The 14,204-nt window shown below is 40.7% G+C and overlaps 2 protein-coding genes across 2 annotated transcripts in view; both read left to right on the plus strand.

Moving 5' to 3' along the window:
- The window catches only part of LOC107388609 (LHFPL tetraspan subfamily member 3 protein), a 35,987-nt gene extending 31,602 nt beyond the window's left edge, over positions 1 to 4,385 (plus strand). The window contains exons 2-4 of the mRNA XM_015964197.3: positions 896 to 1,132; positions 3,208 to 3,236; positions 3,989 to 4,385. Coding sequence (XP_015819683.1) covers positions 896 to 1,132; positions 3,208 to 3,224 — 254 coding nt within the window. The 3' untranslated portion in view covers positions 3,225 to 3,236; positions 3,989 to 4,385. The remainder of the gene's footprint in view (positions 1 to 895; positions 1,133 to 3,207; positions 3,237 to 3,988) is intronic.
- Positions 4,386 to 8,755: 4,370 nt separating this feature from the next.
- si:dkey-29p10.4 (tripartite motif-containing protein 14) lies at positions 8,756 to 13,085 on the plus strand. The gene is made up of 7 exons (XM_015964198.3): positions 8,756 to 9,065; positions 9,719 to 10,653; positions 10,849 to 10,944; positions 11,260 to 11,508; positions 11,600 to 11,622; positions 11,894 to 12,054; positions 12,140 to 13,085. Exons 1-7 carry the CDS (start codon positions 8,816 to 8,818, stop codon positions 12,676 to 12,678), a joined length of 2,253 nt encoding a protein of 750 aa, XP_015819684.1. The 5' UTR covers positions 8,756 to 8,815; the 3' UTR covers positions 12,679 to 13,085.
- The last annotated feature ends 1,119 nt before the right edge of the window (positions 13,086 to 14,204 follow it).

Genomic DNA, 14,204 nt, shown 5'->3' on the forward strand with positions numbered 1-14,204 from the left:
AGAACTAATGATTTCAACTGTCTTTTGTTTTATGTTTACACATTTAGAAAACTGATAAACACTAACAGAAGACTAGAAATTAACTGCACACAGCATATTGTTAGAATGGTATATAAACCTCTATTTATTAAATAACAATGTGTTGTTTGTTAAATCAGCTTTGAAGCAATTAAATAGATTTTTATGCTGCAATAAAAATTATAAATTGACAAAAGCAATAGTGCAGAACCCTTATTTTTTCATCTGTGCTCTGTGTGCATTAAAATCAGCAATGATGAAGAAAAAGAAAGAAAATGAATCTCCAGTTCATGGTTATCAGTGTTCTGTGAAGTCTTGAGCTTTTATATGGGCCTGTAGTTTTTCCTTTTCTCCCTTCTCTCAGTGAAAGATATCTTAATTATTGATATTTCAGGAGCTGCAGTAAGCTAATAAACTGCAGAGTTTTTGTGCAGCCGTGCATACATACGGATGACGTGTGTGTGAGTGAGTAGACAGCATAAATGTTCTCACTCCTGCAAACATAGGCATAGATTTCTGTTTAATCAAACATGCAGCTTGTAGGTTCTATGAGTAGAAACGTCAGCCTCTGAAAGCAACTAAATGTTTCAGGAATTAACCAGAAAAAAACCCAGGGCGTGTTTTATTATTAATGCATTGTGCACTCTGGCTAAATGTACACTCAGCTTATTTTCGTACGCTTTCTGCTTTGCTGCTGCAGAAAGCATTAAAGGAAATCCTCATGCAAGTTGGAGATGCAGAACAAAAGTTTTTTCTTTGGGTGGAACATTTAGAAAGAGCATGCACGTTTTCAAATGATCATCCATCCCATTAAGTAATGTGTCCCACCTTTCGATGATGTCACCAACCCTTTGCTCTGTCATCCTCCCTTGCTTAGGTGTCTGTCTGGTCCTGGGTTGTATGATCTACCCGGATGGCTGGGACAGCGACGAGGTCCGGCGAATGTGCGGAGAACAAACAGACAAATACAGCCTGGGGGCCTGCTCTGTGCGCTGGGCTTACATCTTGGCAATCATGGGTATCCTGGATGCCCTGATTCTGTCCTTCCTGGCTTTTGTCCTGGGGAACAGGCAGGATGGACTCATGACAGAGGAGCTGCTGGCTGAAAGCAAGGGTGAGGATGAGCTTTGAATGGCGGTGTTTTATGTGTCTCTTTGAGGCAGAGATGGGGAATTGTTGCATCAACAAGTCATCTCCATGCTGTGTTTTTCTTCATTTCAGCAACTAGTCCAGGGGATTTCAATCAGCCTAACCAACTTTAGATCAACTGGAACTGAATGAGTCCACGTTTAACTCAGTGGACGATGAACTAATCGCAGAAATAAATTTTAACTTATTCATGCAGTTATAGTGTCATTAAGTAACTGTCTTCAGAAGTAATGATGGAGGTCTAATTGAGGTCTGAGACACCAATAAAACTTTAAATGAATGGTGGCTAATCACCGTCTCACTTAGCATTGTCAAGAGGATCGGTTTGGATCGATGCAGTGCTGCACTGCTAACACACTTAAAATGATCTGGAATCAGAATCTGCACCACTTCTGCATGCAGAAATCACCATAAAATGATTTCTTCTAGTTGCCTAATTAGTTCAGATCCATTTGACAGATTGATCCTGGATAGATGAAGTTCATATGAAACTTTTTAGCTTCAAATAAAAAGTGTGAGTAAAAAGGGGCACAAAGTTTTATTTAAAATACCCTGTCAGACATCAGGAATCCTGGTGGGTTCAGCAAAAAGACAGCAGGGATTTTCCCCTTGTAGAAGTTTTCATTCTGAGCAGCTTTGTTGATTGATTGATTGATTGATTGATTGATTATTATTATTATTATTATTCATACAATATATATTATATTGTATATAATATAATATATTATAATATAATATATTAATATATAATATAATATATTAATATATTATATTATATACAATATATATTATATTGTATATAATATAATATATTATAATATAATATATTAATATATAATATAATATATTAATACAATATAATACTGGTTTGGTTGTAAATTAAATGCATTCTATTTAATTAGTCTTTACAATCAGTACCTGGTCTCGCTTAACTTTCCATTCATTTGTGTTTTATTGGGTTATAAATCTCATTAATGTGGAATACTTTCATTATTCACTGGCTGAGTAGATCCAGATGAATTACCATTAAGTGCTTTCTTAATCCAGGCCATGTTCCACGAAACAGACGAATGCATATGCTTACATAAAATAGGAATATGTTAATCTCAGGAATGGTCGCTGGTTTTATTACAGCTCATGACTTTGAACAGGCTGAAAATAGAAAGGGCACACAGATCAGGGAAGCAATAAAACTGAAACCCTTCTGGCAAACAGCCGTTGTGAGCAGAACCACGGATTATATGCACTCCTGTTTTTTTATGACCAGGTGTAGTTTATAAAGCAGCTTCTAAAAAGAGATCAGCTTAATTTAGAACAGGGTTTGAATCCGGTTAAGACATGTGTACGTTTTATTTTAGATGGCTCAGACAGTCCAATAAACATCTTATTTCTCTCAGTGAACCACAGCAAACTGTCATCTTTTCCATAGTTGGTTTGCTACATCCCAACTACTTTACTCCACCAGTAACAAAGCTAGAAGGGGATTAACCAGTCTGCTAAAGGGGGCTGAGGAGTAAAAAGTAATGAGGAACACAGAGAGGCTTAGACAGAAAAAAAAGGTTGTCCACTACTGCTTCAATTCAGTTAATGAGGAGAGATAAATACCAAAAACATAAAATACTGTCAGCTTCTTCTCCAGCCACATTCCCTAATAGCAGTCTGATGCATTTAAACTCAATCTGGGTGATTCTTGTAATACTGTCTGTGGCTGGGGGGCTAGAGTGGTCACCTGTCAGATGGAAATCTAGTGGTTTGATCCCAGCACCCTCACCAAATTTCAGTGTTCTTGGGTAAGATACCTTGTGTCCCCGTCGATCTGCAAACTGGGGGCAGGAATGTGTGTGTGAGAGTGGTCAGAAAAGCTAGGAAATGCTTTATAAACACAATTCATTTACCATTTCCAGATTTAGCTCATTCCTTGCACCATCTGGTGGTGATTGTGTGCAGCACATGCAAACACTGTGTATCTGCAATTTGAGAAAACTGCAATACTCAAATGGTGTTTTCAGTATTTCTCTCTGTTTCTGTGTTCTTTCACAGAGGGTGGTAAAGCCTAACCCAGAGAAAAGGTATGTTTAAGGACAGAGATGCATCTGTCCACCATCTTTTCTTTTTCATATCTGCTTCCCCCTTTCCATTCACCACAACACATTAGCCTAAAGTCAGTATAATTGAATGTAAAGGTCCCTTTCCTCTGAACAAGGACAACTATAAATATATGAGTAAAAGTGTTTTAATTTATGCTTTTTCAAAGTCAAAGTCCCATCAGTTGTCACACATACTAATGTGTGTGCGAAATTTGTTCTTCGCAATTAACCCATCCCCTGGTGGAGTGGTGAGCTGCAGACACACCCGGGCTCAGGAACCATTTGATGGTTTAACCCCCCAATCCAACCCTTTAATGCTGAGTGTCAAGCAGGGAGGCATTGGGTCCCATTTTTTCCAAGTCTTTGGTATGACCTGACCAGGAACTGAACCCTGACCTCCCAGTCAGGGCGGACACGCTACCACTAGGTCACTGAGCTGGTATTTTCATTGTCATTTTGTGGTTTATAGAAAAAACATCATGTATGTACATTGGATATTTTGTAAAGGCAAAACTGCAGCTAGTTTTATATGAATAAAATGCACGCGCAATCTTGCTTCATTTTATGCAAGAGCATTCATATGTATTGCGTCATACTCTCTGCAACAATTGGAGCTAAACTGCCCATGCAGGACATATATTGGTTTGATGAAATCTATTTGTAATTGTTTCAAATTTACAAAGAAGATAAAGAAACAACAGGTTCATTATTGTTATTTTACTTTTTCCTTGCAGGTTCCTTAATTTCAAAGAGTCCGTTTTAGTCAAAGTACAGATCTTTCTACATCTCACAGGAAAAAGGCATTCCAGATTTGTGCAGAAGTAGAACTCTATCAAACCCATCAGGCTGCCTTCTACTTCCTGCTGAACAATGTGACCTGTTTGAAGTCCATTCTCTTCTACATTAGTCCCAGCAATTAGATGGATCCCACTGCACTTCTTGTCAAAAGGAAGGAAACCCTTGGCAACCCTGACAAGGGCAGAGACTGTTATTCTTTAGATGAAAATGTATGGTCAACACAAACACACACACACACACACACACACCCATACACACACACACACACACACACACACACACACACACACACACACACACACACACACACACACACACACATACACACACACAGTACATTCAAACAATACCTTTGTAGATTATGTAATTACAAATATTAACCTATGTTAGCAGTTATCTTTGTGTCACAGTCAGAAGTTTCATGTTTTATTTGACAAAAAAACTACTCTGAATATTATTGGGTTTGTGTAAATCTAGTGTTTAGGTTTGACAAAGAAATTTTCATGATTCTCTTGCTCACATGCCACTTTCTCCCCCTTACAGTAAAATAAACATGTATTTAAAACTGCTTTTAGGAGTAATGTTTAAACTTGAATTACAAAGTGTGTACAGAGAATATTTCAAGTGATTTTAACAGAAGTAATTCTATGCCCTGCTAGCTAACTTTGCACAGTGCTTCAGTTTGAGAGGAATGTTTTGTAGTTTGTATGTCCACACTGTGAAGGTGGCTATTAGAACTGAAAGCTGCAGGACTCGTTGCTGCTACGTGAGTGTGTTTCTCTACGTGTGTCTGTTTTCATGAGTGCATGCACACACACACACACACACACACACTTGCTCTGAGTGTGATGTGTGTAATAGTTCATTGGGCTAGCGAGCCGAGGTGCCAGCTTCACACACACACGTTGTTCTGTTGTGTACTTTTTTCTGTCCTTGTCTCACTGTTCTTCTCTCTTCGATGACCACATTTGTTTAGTTGGGACATACAGGGTAACGCGGTGCAGCCGAAGCTTAAATACGGAGCAGTAGATGTGCCTGGGAGATGAACTCAAGTCAGAAGACGTTTGTAAGGCCTGTCCCAGCCTCAAAGTGAAGATGTTCTTGTAAATATGAATACATGTAGATATTGATAAGCTAATATAAAAAATGGGGATATGAATTAGAGCAAAGAAATTCATTTCTGAAAATATGAATACTTAATAAAGGTTTTCACTGTAAATCTCAGTTGTAGTTTTATTTTTGTTAAGAGGTTGGTGTCACTGATCACAGCAGCTCGTCTCGCTCAACCGCTTCTTTTCATTTGCTGTTAAGTTTCAAGGTTGTGTTGATATGATACCGCCACTCAAACGCTTCTGGACATCAGAACATCTTCAAAACCTCGGTCTAAAAAGTTTTCTAAATTTTTCATGTATTTTCTATGCAGAACAGTTGTTTTATGTTAGGTGTAGCATTGGAGATGATCAAAATTATTTGTCCACTCTAATGTCAGAGGTCACCAGACATTGATTTGTCCACAGACTGCTTCACCGGTGCGCCAAGGGGTTAACCGTGTGCTTCCCACTGCTCTGTGACCTTGCTACCAAGAAGGGAAGCCATAATAAAATTCCTTCTCCTGACTTCTTTTCGGCCACTATTTACAAGAAGCTGCAACACCAAGGTCCGTGCAGAAGACGAGTGTAACTCCCTCCAAGTTGAATCATGGACACAAGGCGTTCTATGTTAACTGGATTTATTAACACATCCGTGCCACCAACCGTGCCGTGGGAACTGTACAAATACCACAAAAATATTCTGTTTAATAAAATGTACACATTCTCACAGAGAATAAACAAACATTTTAGACCATAAAATGTCTTACTAACTCTAAAAATTGGCTTTAGAACATTTTATTTTATTTATTTAGCACATTCATTGAGCAGTTACATTTGTTGTATTCTTTCAAATTTCACAACATTACAACAGCAATGCTCAAATGGAGTAGGCTGAAGCAAAGCGTATGTGCGCCTTCCCCACATTACAATATTATACTATTTACAATATTAGACTTTTTGACAGTAAATGTTTTGTTAATGAACCTTTCATGCATATTTTGTTATTCAGTTTTATATTTTGTACTGTTCTTTTATATAACACACAGTCAGAATAAAACTAAGAAGCTTTTCCATCACATATTCTCAACATATTTCTCAATAACAGTCATCTTTTATTGTCTTTTAAATAGTAGTAGACTAGCAGCACTCTGTAAGTTGTCATCTAAATCATTCCAAAGCTTAACACATCTTCTGGATATGCAGTGAGTTTTGAGGGTTGTGCGGGCGCATACCACCTTGAAATTATTTGATCCCCGCATATTATCACAAAACAATGATGTCTAATTGTCTAATTAGCAACTTATCCGCATAAAACAGAAACCTTCGTACTTCACTGGCCGCATTAACTCAAATGGGTTAGGAAAGGTTACATCCTGCAGTAAATGGTCTCATCTGCCTTAACAGGCACATGAACACTGCCCTCTGCTGACTGAAGTGCGTCACAATTACAGACCGGACCACAACAACATATAGAGCATTAGTTCCACCTCAAACAACAATTAAACAAAAAAACTATTTAAATGTATATTTAAACAAACCTAAAATAAACCATGTTTTTCTTAATATAAAGTATTCTTTAAACCATGAATGTCAGATCAAAATAAAATTATATAACTGTCTCTGATGGCAGCTATGAGACGACAACTCCGTTCAATGAAATGATTCTTTGGTCTCATAAAAGGATTTATTTGAATCTACAGGTTTACAATCGTATTCTGTATTAACAGAGGAATGTTTAACAGATTTACTAAAACGAAATGAGCTTTCTAAGAAAGGGGGGTGCCTGGGGGGTCTTGGTAAACACCTATACAAATTTCTCAGATCTGGTTGGTCAAAGTTTATAAAAAAAAAACCATTTCAGTAAAAGTGAAAGCACTTCCTATTTTCCCCAGTTCCAGCCAGAGCTCCGATTTCAGCAAAAGCTCACAGCTCATGTTAAATGACCGTCCTGGGGAGTCAAACCAGATTTTTCAGTGGAATAACTTTAGCAGCATCCTTTTGAATCAACAATTATTTGCTCAATCCACCTCTCACTCATCAGATGTGAAATTATGTGCCAGAAGCCACCTGTGAAGTATCTTTTGACCAGTCGTGCATATGCTGAAGTCCAGGTGGTCAGTTCTTACCAGGAAATGTATTTAGCTAATATTGCATTCAGGGTGAAATACTGTCAGCATTTGTGTTGGACTGCTTTAATTTAGCAGAGAGAAAACTTCTGCTGGAGTATGGAGCACACTGGTCAGAAAATAATTTTAATCTGTGCAAAAAGAACCAACGTTTCGGCACCTATGTGTCTTTATCAGAGACAGAGACACTCACCTGTGCCCTAGAAATGCTTGTTCCCAAAGTTTAAGTAAGAGTTTCTACTGATTTTTTGTATAATTTTTTTATTTTATGCTTTCCTCTTTTTATTATCATGTTTTTAATTAATTTTTTATCGTGCCTTGAATATAAAAAAAAGAATCTTTCTACTTCTAACAGAACTTGCGTGAAGTTCCAGCTTTTAACCAATAGATGAGACCAGTTCCCTTCCTCATTCATGCAGCTGTAGCTTGCTGGGTTTGGCACATTTTAAGTAAAAACAGTTTTTATTGTGTTATTGGCTAAATAAATAAAACCACAATGTGTAACATCTTGTTACTTTTCATATTATGTGTATCACATTCACAAACATGTCATTTTTATTAATAAATCTCACTAAAATATCTATGTAATATACTAAATATACTATATATAAATATACTAAAATGTCCTATAGCTTGAAATTTTACATTTTTATTTACATAAACTGTGGTTGGCGCACCATAGTAATGCACCATCCTGAAATATCGAAGCTGTCTGGAAACATGCAAGATAATGTGCAGCGTTTCGTATTTGCATTTTTAGAAATTGAGTTCTACTCCTTCTAAACATTGTATGGGCTCTTTGTGGCAGCCATGCTGGTTAGGGGAATTTCTGCTTCTTGCCCTTGGGTTGCTTGCCCTGCTCTAACTGCATGTGATTGCTGGATTGAAAAGTGATAGTCATTTATAACCAGTGTTGGGCATCTTACGTTTAAAAAGTAGTTAGTTATAATTACAAATTACTTTTTCCAAAAAGTAATTGAGTTAGTAACTCAAATTACCACATTGTAAAAGTAATTAGTTACAAAAGTAACTGGGATGCTATGTTTGTGAGTGACCTAGGCCTATGGTTGTGCAGCACACCAGACTGAAGACCCAGGGTGACAGATCATTTGCTGCTGTGGCCCCCAGACTCTCTCCTCCTGAGCCTGAGATCAGTGGACTCAGTGGTCTCCTTTAGCTGAAAAGTCACCTGTTCAAGCTGGCTTTTGCATGACCTTCATCACCCCCTCTCCTTATTCTGCTCTTATTCCACCTTTCCTGGATCCATTGATTTTCCTCTTTTCTTCTTTTAAACATATATTTTTAATAATTTATTAAATATTTTTATACTTAATTTGTGTGTGTGTGTGTGTGTGTGTGTGTGTGTGTGTGTGTGTGTGTGTGTGTGTGTGTGTGTGTGTGTGTGTGTGTGTGTGTGTGTGTGTGTGTGTGTGTGTGTGTCCAACTGATCCACAGACGCACTCAAACGGAAATAGAATTCAAATCTTTGGCTCCGCCCCCTTCTATCAAACATTGCGGAAACAGATTAATTATTGGCCTAAACAAGATGGGGGCAGCGTTGGACACTCCGGCCAGGTGTCCTCTCTGTAACGACACGACTGGGGACCCAGTCACCCTAAAATGTAACCACCGGTTCTGCCAACGCTGTATTGGAGACTTATGGAGCGTTGCCCCGAACGGACCATACCACTGTCCGGAGTGGAGGTGCAAGACTGTGTATCAGACGCTGCCGTTTGATAAAAGTTTGATTCAGACCCGTGTCCCGGGTAAATGGGCAGCGCCTCCCACTGCTGCAGGTAAGCTGAGTGTGGAAAAAAGTTCTTCAAATCGCCCAGAAATGACATTCCGTTGTGACTAAAGCTAGTTAGCTTAGCTAATACTGGGGGCTGTCCCGGCGGACGTCAACAAGTACGAAGTGCGTTATTACAGGCTCGGGACCAACGCATTCTTCTACCGCTTATACAAAACAGTAAACCGGTTGGATGGACTCGAGGTGGATTTATTAGTGAATGCAAAAGAAATGTTTTAGTGAAGTACCTCTCTGTTTCGCAGCGACTCGCCCCCTCGTCAGACACATTACCTCAAATACCTTAACCGTCATGAGGGAGATCAAAGGGTTTGATGTGTTAATTAGCTTGTAATAACTAAGTTCTCACTACCGTTTTAAAGCATCTTCATTTATTTTGTAGAATTGAAAAATCTGCCATTCCCTAATAACTCAATATGTTTTATTTATTCAACCAGAAAGGTCCCATTAAGATTAAAAACCTCATTTTTAAGCAAGTCCTGGCCAAGAGGCAGCAAAAGTTACAGTTACACATTTAGATTAGATTTAGATACAGTCTTATTTTCTAATTATTGTAAAAGCCTTGAAGAGAAAAACCTATTGGGTTGTGAGTAAAAGTGTAAATCAACCTTTCTTCTGACCATAATCTGCTCTTTCCTACAGGCACATCTGCTAATGATAATCAATCGGCACTGGACTCAGAATTAAGGAGACCTTCACTCACTAGCCGCCTTCTTGGGAAAAGAAAAGCCAGCGCACCTGTTTCAGAGCAGCATGTCACAAAGAAAGCAACTCCCTCTCATCCTTTCACTGACACCGGGACTTCCACTTCTTCTTTGTCAGATAAACCCGGGCAGTCGACTCCTGTGTTGACATCTGAAGTAGCAGCAAGTCCAGCATCTACACAGTCTGAACATGGTGATGGCACATTCATCAGCAAGAGCTCTGACAGCAAGGTACCTCCAAACGATGAACTCGGAGACTTCCCGGTCACACAGAACCAACACAAATCAGACGACTCCGACAGCTCCAGTGAAGTAGATCTGTGTGACGCTCCTCATCCTCCAGCCTCCAAGAAAGAGACGGGTGTGACAGGATCTCGTGTCTCACCAAAGAAGCCCATCTTGCCTGCCAGCTCTAACTCCAATCCTGGTGTCTCGGATCCTGGGAGGAAACCAGATCCACCACAGCAAGACAGCAAGTCACCTTTGAGCTCTACTAAGAGTCCTGCAGCTGCTTCAGGTCCCTTGAGTCGCACTTCCATCTTCCTGAGGCCTCAGAACAAAACCAACAGCCCTGTCCCCTGCCATTATTGTCCTAAAGCTGCATGTGAGCCAGCAGTGAAGACCTGCCTGGTGTGTGGAGCGTCCATGTGTAAAGAACACCTCCGTCCCCATCTGGACTCACCAGTCTTCCAGAATCATTCCCTAGTTCCTCCTGTGGAGGACATTTCATTGTGGAGGTGCCAGGAGCACCAGGAGATAAACCGCATCTACTGTCGACAGTGCAGCGTGTGTGTGTGTACGGTGTGTACCGTCATCGGCTACCACCGGGACCACGTCTTCATCAGCATCAGGGAGGCAGAGACGGAGCTCAGAGTGAGTGTTCCTCTGTCGGCTTACAGCGATTAGCTTTGACAAGTTTAAGGCATGCTTTCGGGGCATTGTTTTCCTGCTTCTGTAAGGAGTTTCTGGTATTTGCGGTTTATTTTGTTTCGCTCAAAGGCTGATTTTGATTCAATCTAATGATACAATATGTTTGTAATTCACCTATGTGGATGTTTTTACTTCCAGACGAACCTGAAAGACGAGATCAAACACCTGCAGGAAGCTGAACAGAAGGTTAAGAACAGACTCGCTGAACTCACGGGGAAGAAAGAAACTTTCAGAGTAAGAGTTGCGCTCACGTTTTCAGATGTTTCACTCTGGTCTTGTTAAGAGGATGTCCACCATGTTTTTCATTTTACAAATAATCCTCCTTCGTACAGTTGTCTCTAGAGGACCATAGCTTCCAGGTTCTGTATCCTGTTCCAGGTCTATGAGTGGCAAAAGCACGTCCCGTGTCCTCTTTGTTTGGCACAATCGGCAAAATAAATATTTCCGGTAGTTGTTGGTCATCTTGCCCGTCCTCTTAAAGGCCACTTCTGTGACTCAGAACAGCTTCAGCTGAGACTGTCTGCTCATCATGTGGTTTGGATTGTCCAGGTGGATTTAACGGAGGCACAAGACAGAGTGAAACAGCAATATGGAGCCATCAGGGAGGCCCTGGAGCAAGAGGAGCAGTCAGCTCTTCAGTGTGTGACCAAGGAGGAGAACAGGGTCTTGGGGGGTCTGGAGAAGAAACTTGGTGTCCTTCAGAGATCTCTGGAGTCCATCCAGAGTGGGCTTCACACACTGGAAAACCTGGCTGATGCCAGAGGGGACACACGTATTCAAGACCAGGCCTTCATTATGGTCACTGGAGCTTTCTTGGTTGCTAGGGATTCTCTTTGGGCTTAATTACTGTTTCTGTTCCTAAAAACAATGTTTTTCTTTGTCTTTGTAGGAATACAGCAGAACATCTGAACTGTAAGTTTGTTTTCTGTATGGAGGTGGTTTGTTAGCTCCACATTTCATAAATAAGGAATAATGAGGGGACACCAATTATAAAACATCCTGAAGGACAGCATCAGATTCTGTTGCATCAGATGCTAATTTAATACAAGTGGGACTTTCAGCAGTTGGCAGAATCTTATCTCATCACTTTTTGTATAAACAAATTCTAATTGCGGGCTATTTAAAACACAAGTGCTAAGTTTACCCGTTTTAAAGTTGTGCACTGACTACTCTTCCTCACCAGGACTAATGAGGTGGGGAACTGTGTGGAGCTGTTCGAGGCCCCAAAAGTGGAAGAAGTGGACCATGCTCGTCTGAACTGTCTGCAGAGATGGACAGAGAGACGTCTGGACAAGGTCGTTCTCGCCATGCCAGGCAAAGACGGAGACCTCTACAGGTTGCTGTGTAAGACACGCCTCACTGATGATCCCTTTTAGACCAACACATGTGTCTGCGTTCTTGGTTCATGACTTCCTTTTCCCGCCTGCAGATGGCACCATTCCTGTCTTGGATGCGGACACGGCCCATCCGAAGCTGCAGCTGTCCGATGACAACAGGAGTGTGGCCTACGCCGATTCCCAGCAGGCTTACGTGGAGCACGAAGGTCGCTTCAGCTCCTTCCCTCAGGTGCTGGCCTCCTCTGCCCTGAAAGGGGGTCGCTGGTACTGGGAGGTGAGGGTGTGTGTAGACGACGGCCGCTGGAAGGTGGGTGTGTGTGAGGGTCAGATAGAAAGGAAGGGCCAAAAGGACAGCTCTCGGCTGGGGTTCAACAGCTACTCCTGGTGCCTGGCGTGCGATAAGAAGAAGGTGGAGGCGCTGCACAGCAAGGAGTCGGTCCCTGTGAAGGCAGATGGGCTGCAGAGAGTGGGAGTGTTCCTGGACTTTGAAGAGGGCAGTTTATCGTTCTTTAATGTGACACCAGGGGGCAGTCTTGCCTTACTGTACTCCTACCAGCACAGATTTTCTGAGCCTCTTTACCCAGCATTGTCTGTGTCTAAAACACAGCTCACCATTTGTGATCTGTTTTAGACATAAATGGAACAGATCTTTAGGAAATGATTGAAAAAAGAACGACTGAAATAAGTTCCTTGTTCTGTGATTTACTTTTTTCAGTAAACGTTCAGCTGAAAGTCTACTGTATAAAGAAAAGTGGATCATTTTTGTGCATTGTTTTAATTAACCGCTTGTTTTTGTTTTAAATAGGAAAAATGTGTATGTTTCTCTGACATGTTGGTTTTCTGGTGCCAAATATTTTTTTGGCACTGGAATTGTACAAGACAACTAAAGTCTTATTCGGGTTTTTATACAACATTCCAACGAGCATCACACCACTTTGCTGTCTTCAAACATGATTTTTAACATTCCAACTGTCTTTTATTTTTAAATCATTGCCATGTTTGTCCTTTCATAAAAATAAAATGTGTTCCAAAAACAAACCAGAAGCCTGTTCCAGCTGTGGGTGACGTGTTTCTCCTGAACAGGTGCTAACTTTCAAATCACTCTGCCCCCACAGTCATGGGAGCTTTCCTGAAGACAAACACGGCCTTAGGTTTAGCATCACTGATGTAAACAGATGCTAAATTGTCCTCTTCTTTGAAGGATAAGCCTCATTTATTCTGATTTGGGGTCTGCACTGCTGATGTCATTGAGAGAAATGAAAGTGTTTACCACAACTCCCCCCTAGATGATTAGCCGAGATGCAAAAGCACCAGTTTGTAGGCAGCTGTCCATGGATCACAGCAATTCCTAACTTACCGCAGCAGAAAATGCCCCAAACAGTCATGAAAATAAAATTAAAGTGATCTCGGGGAACCGAGGGAGGTAATCTGTGATCACCAGTAACTAATCACCCCTAAATGTCTGTCTCCCTCTCTGAAAGACCCCTTTTTTTTTTGGCATAATTTCAAACAGTTACTTAGAGGCTTACAGCTACATCATTCAACCGTGACAATAATTTCACACTTGGAGCAGCCTGATCCAAAGGTAATCGCAAACCTTTTGCTTTCACTCCGCCCATCTGGTCCACGAAGGCAAGAGGAGAGGCATGTTAGGCAGTGAGAGGAGGAGGAGGAGGCTTTAACGGAGAGTTAATTAAATTCTGCTGTCTCTAGCTCAACTATAGCCTTTAGAGGCGGCTCTGGACTTGTTGCTCTGGCAGAGAAAAAACACGACAGGTAGTTCTGATGGGACTAGATGGAGCATTAAAAGCCCTGCAGGAGGCTCCATGAGTGATCAGTGAGGTGTCTCTAAATGAAAGGCCAAGGTATTCATTAGAGGAGCTCGGAGTCTCACCCCTCGGGGAAATGCACTCAGGCTGTGGCGTTAAAGAGAGGACAGGCTTTCTTCTATAAAATAATTTATGACATTCCTTTGTAGTCATCTGTATGACAAAATGCGTACATTTTGTTGAATAAACTATAGGTCGCTTAAAAAGAAATGTTAAAGCTGCTGTCAGTGGCTCATTAGGCTCATCACAACATGCCTGTGTCCCTTTTCAGGACTGTATTTTATACAAGGACTCAGAAACATAGATAAGAGGTTAAGCCCCAAACTAA

The sequence above is a fragment of the Nothobranchius furzeri genome, chromosome 4 (assembly GCF_043380555.1).
Source record: "Nothobranchius furzeri strain GRZ-AD chromosome 4, NfurGRZ-RIMD1, whole genome shotgun sequence".
In the NCBI taxonomy this organism is placed as follows: Eukaryota; Metazoa; Chordata; class Actinopteri; order Cyprinodontiformes; family Nothobranchiidae; genus Nothobranchius; species Nothobranchius furzeri.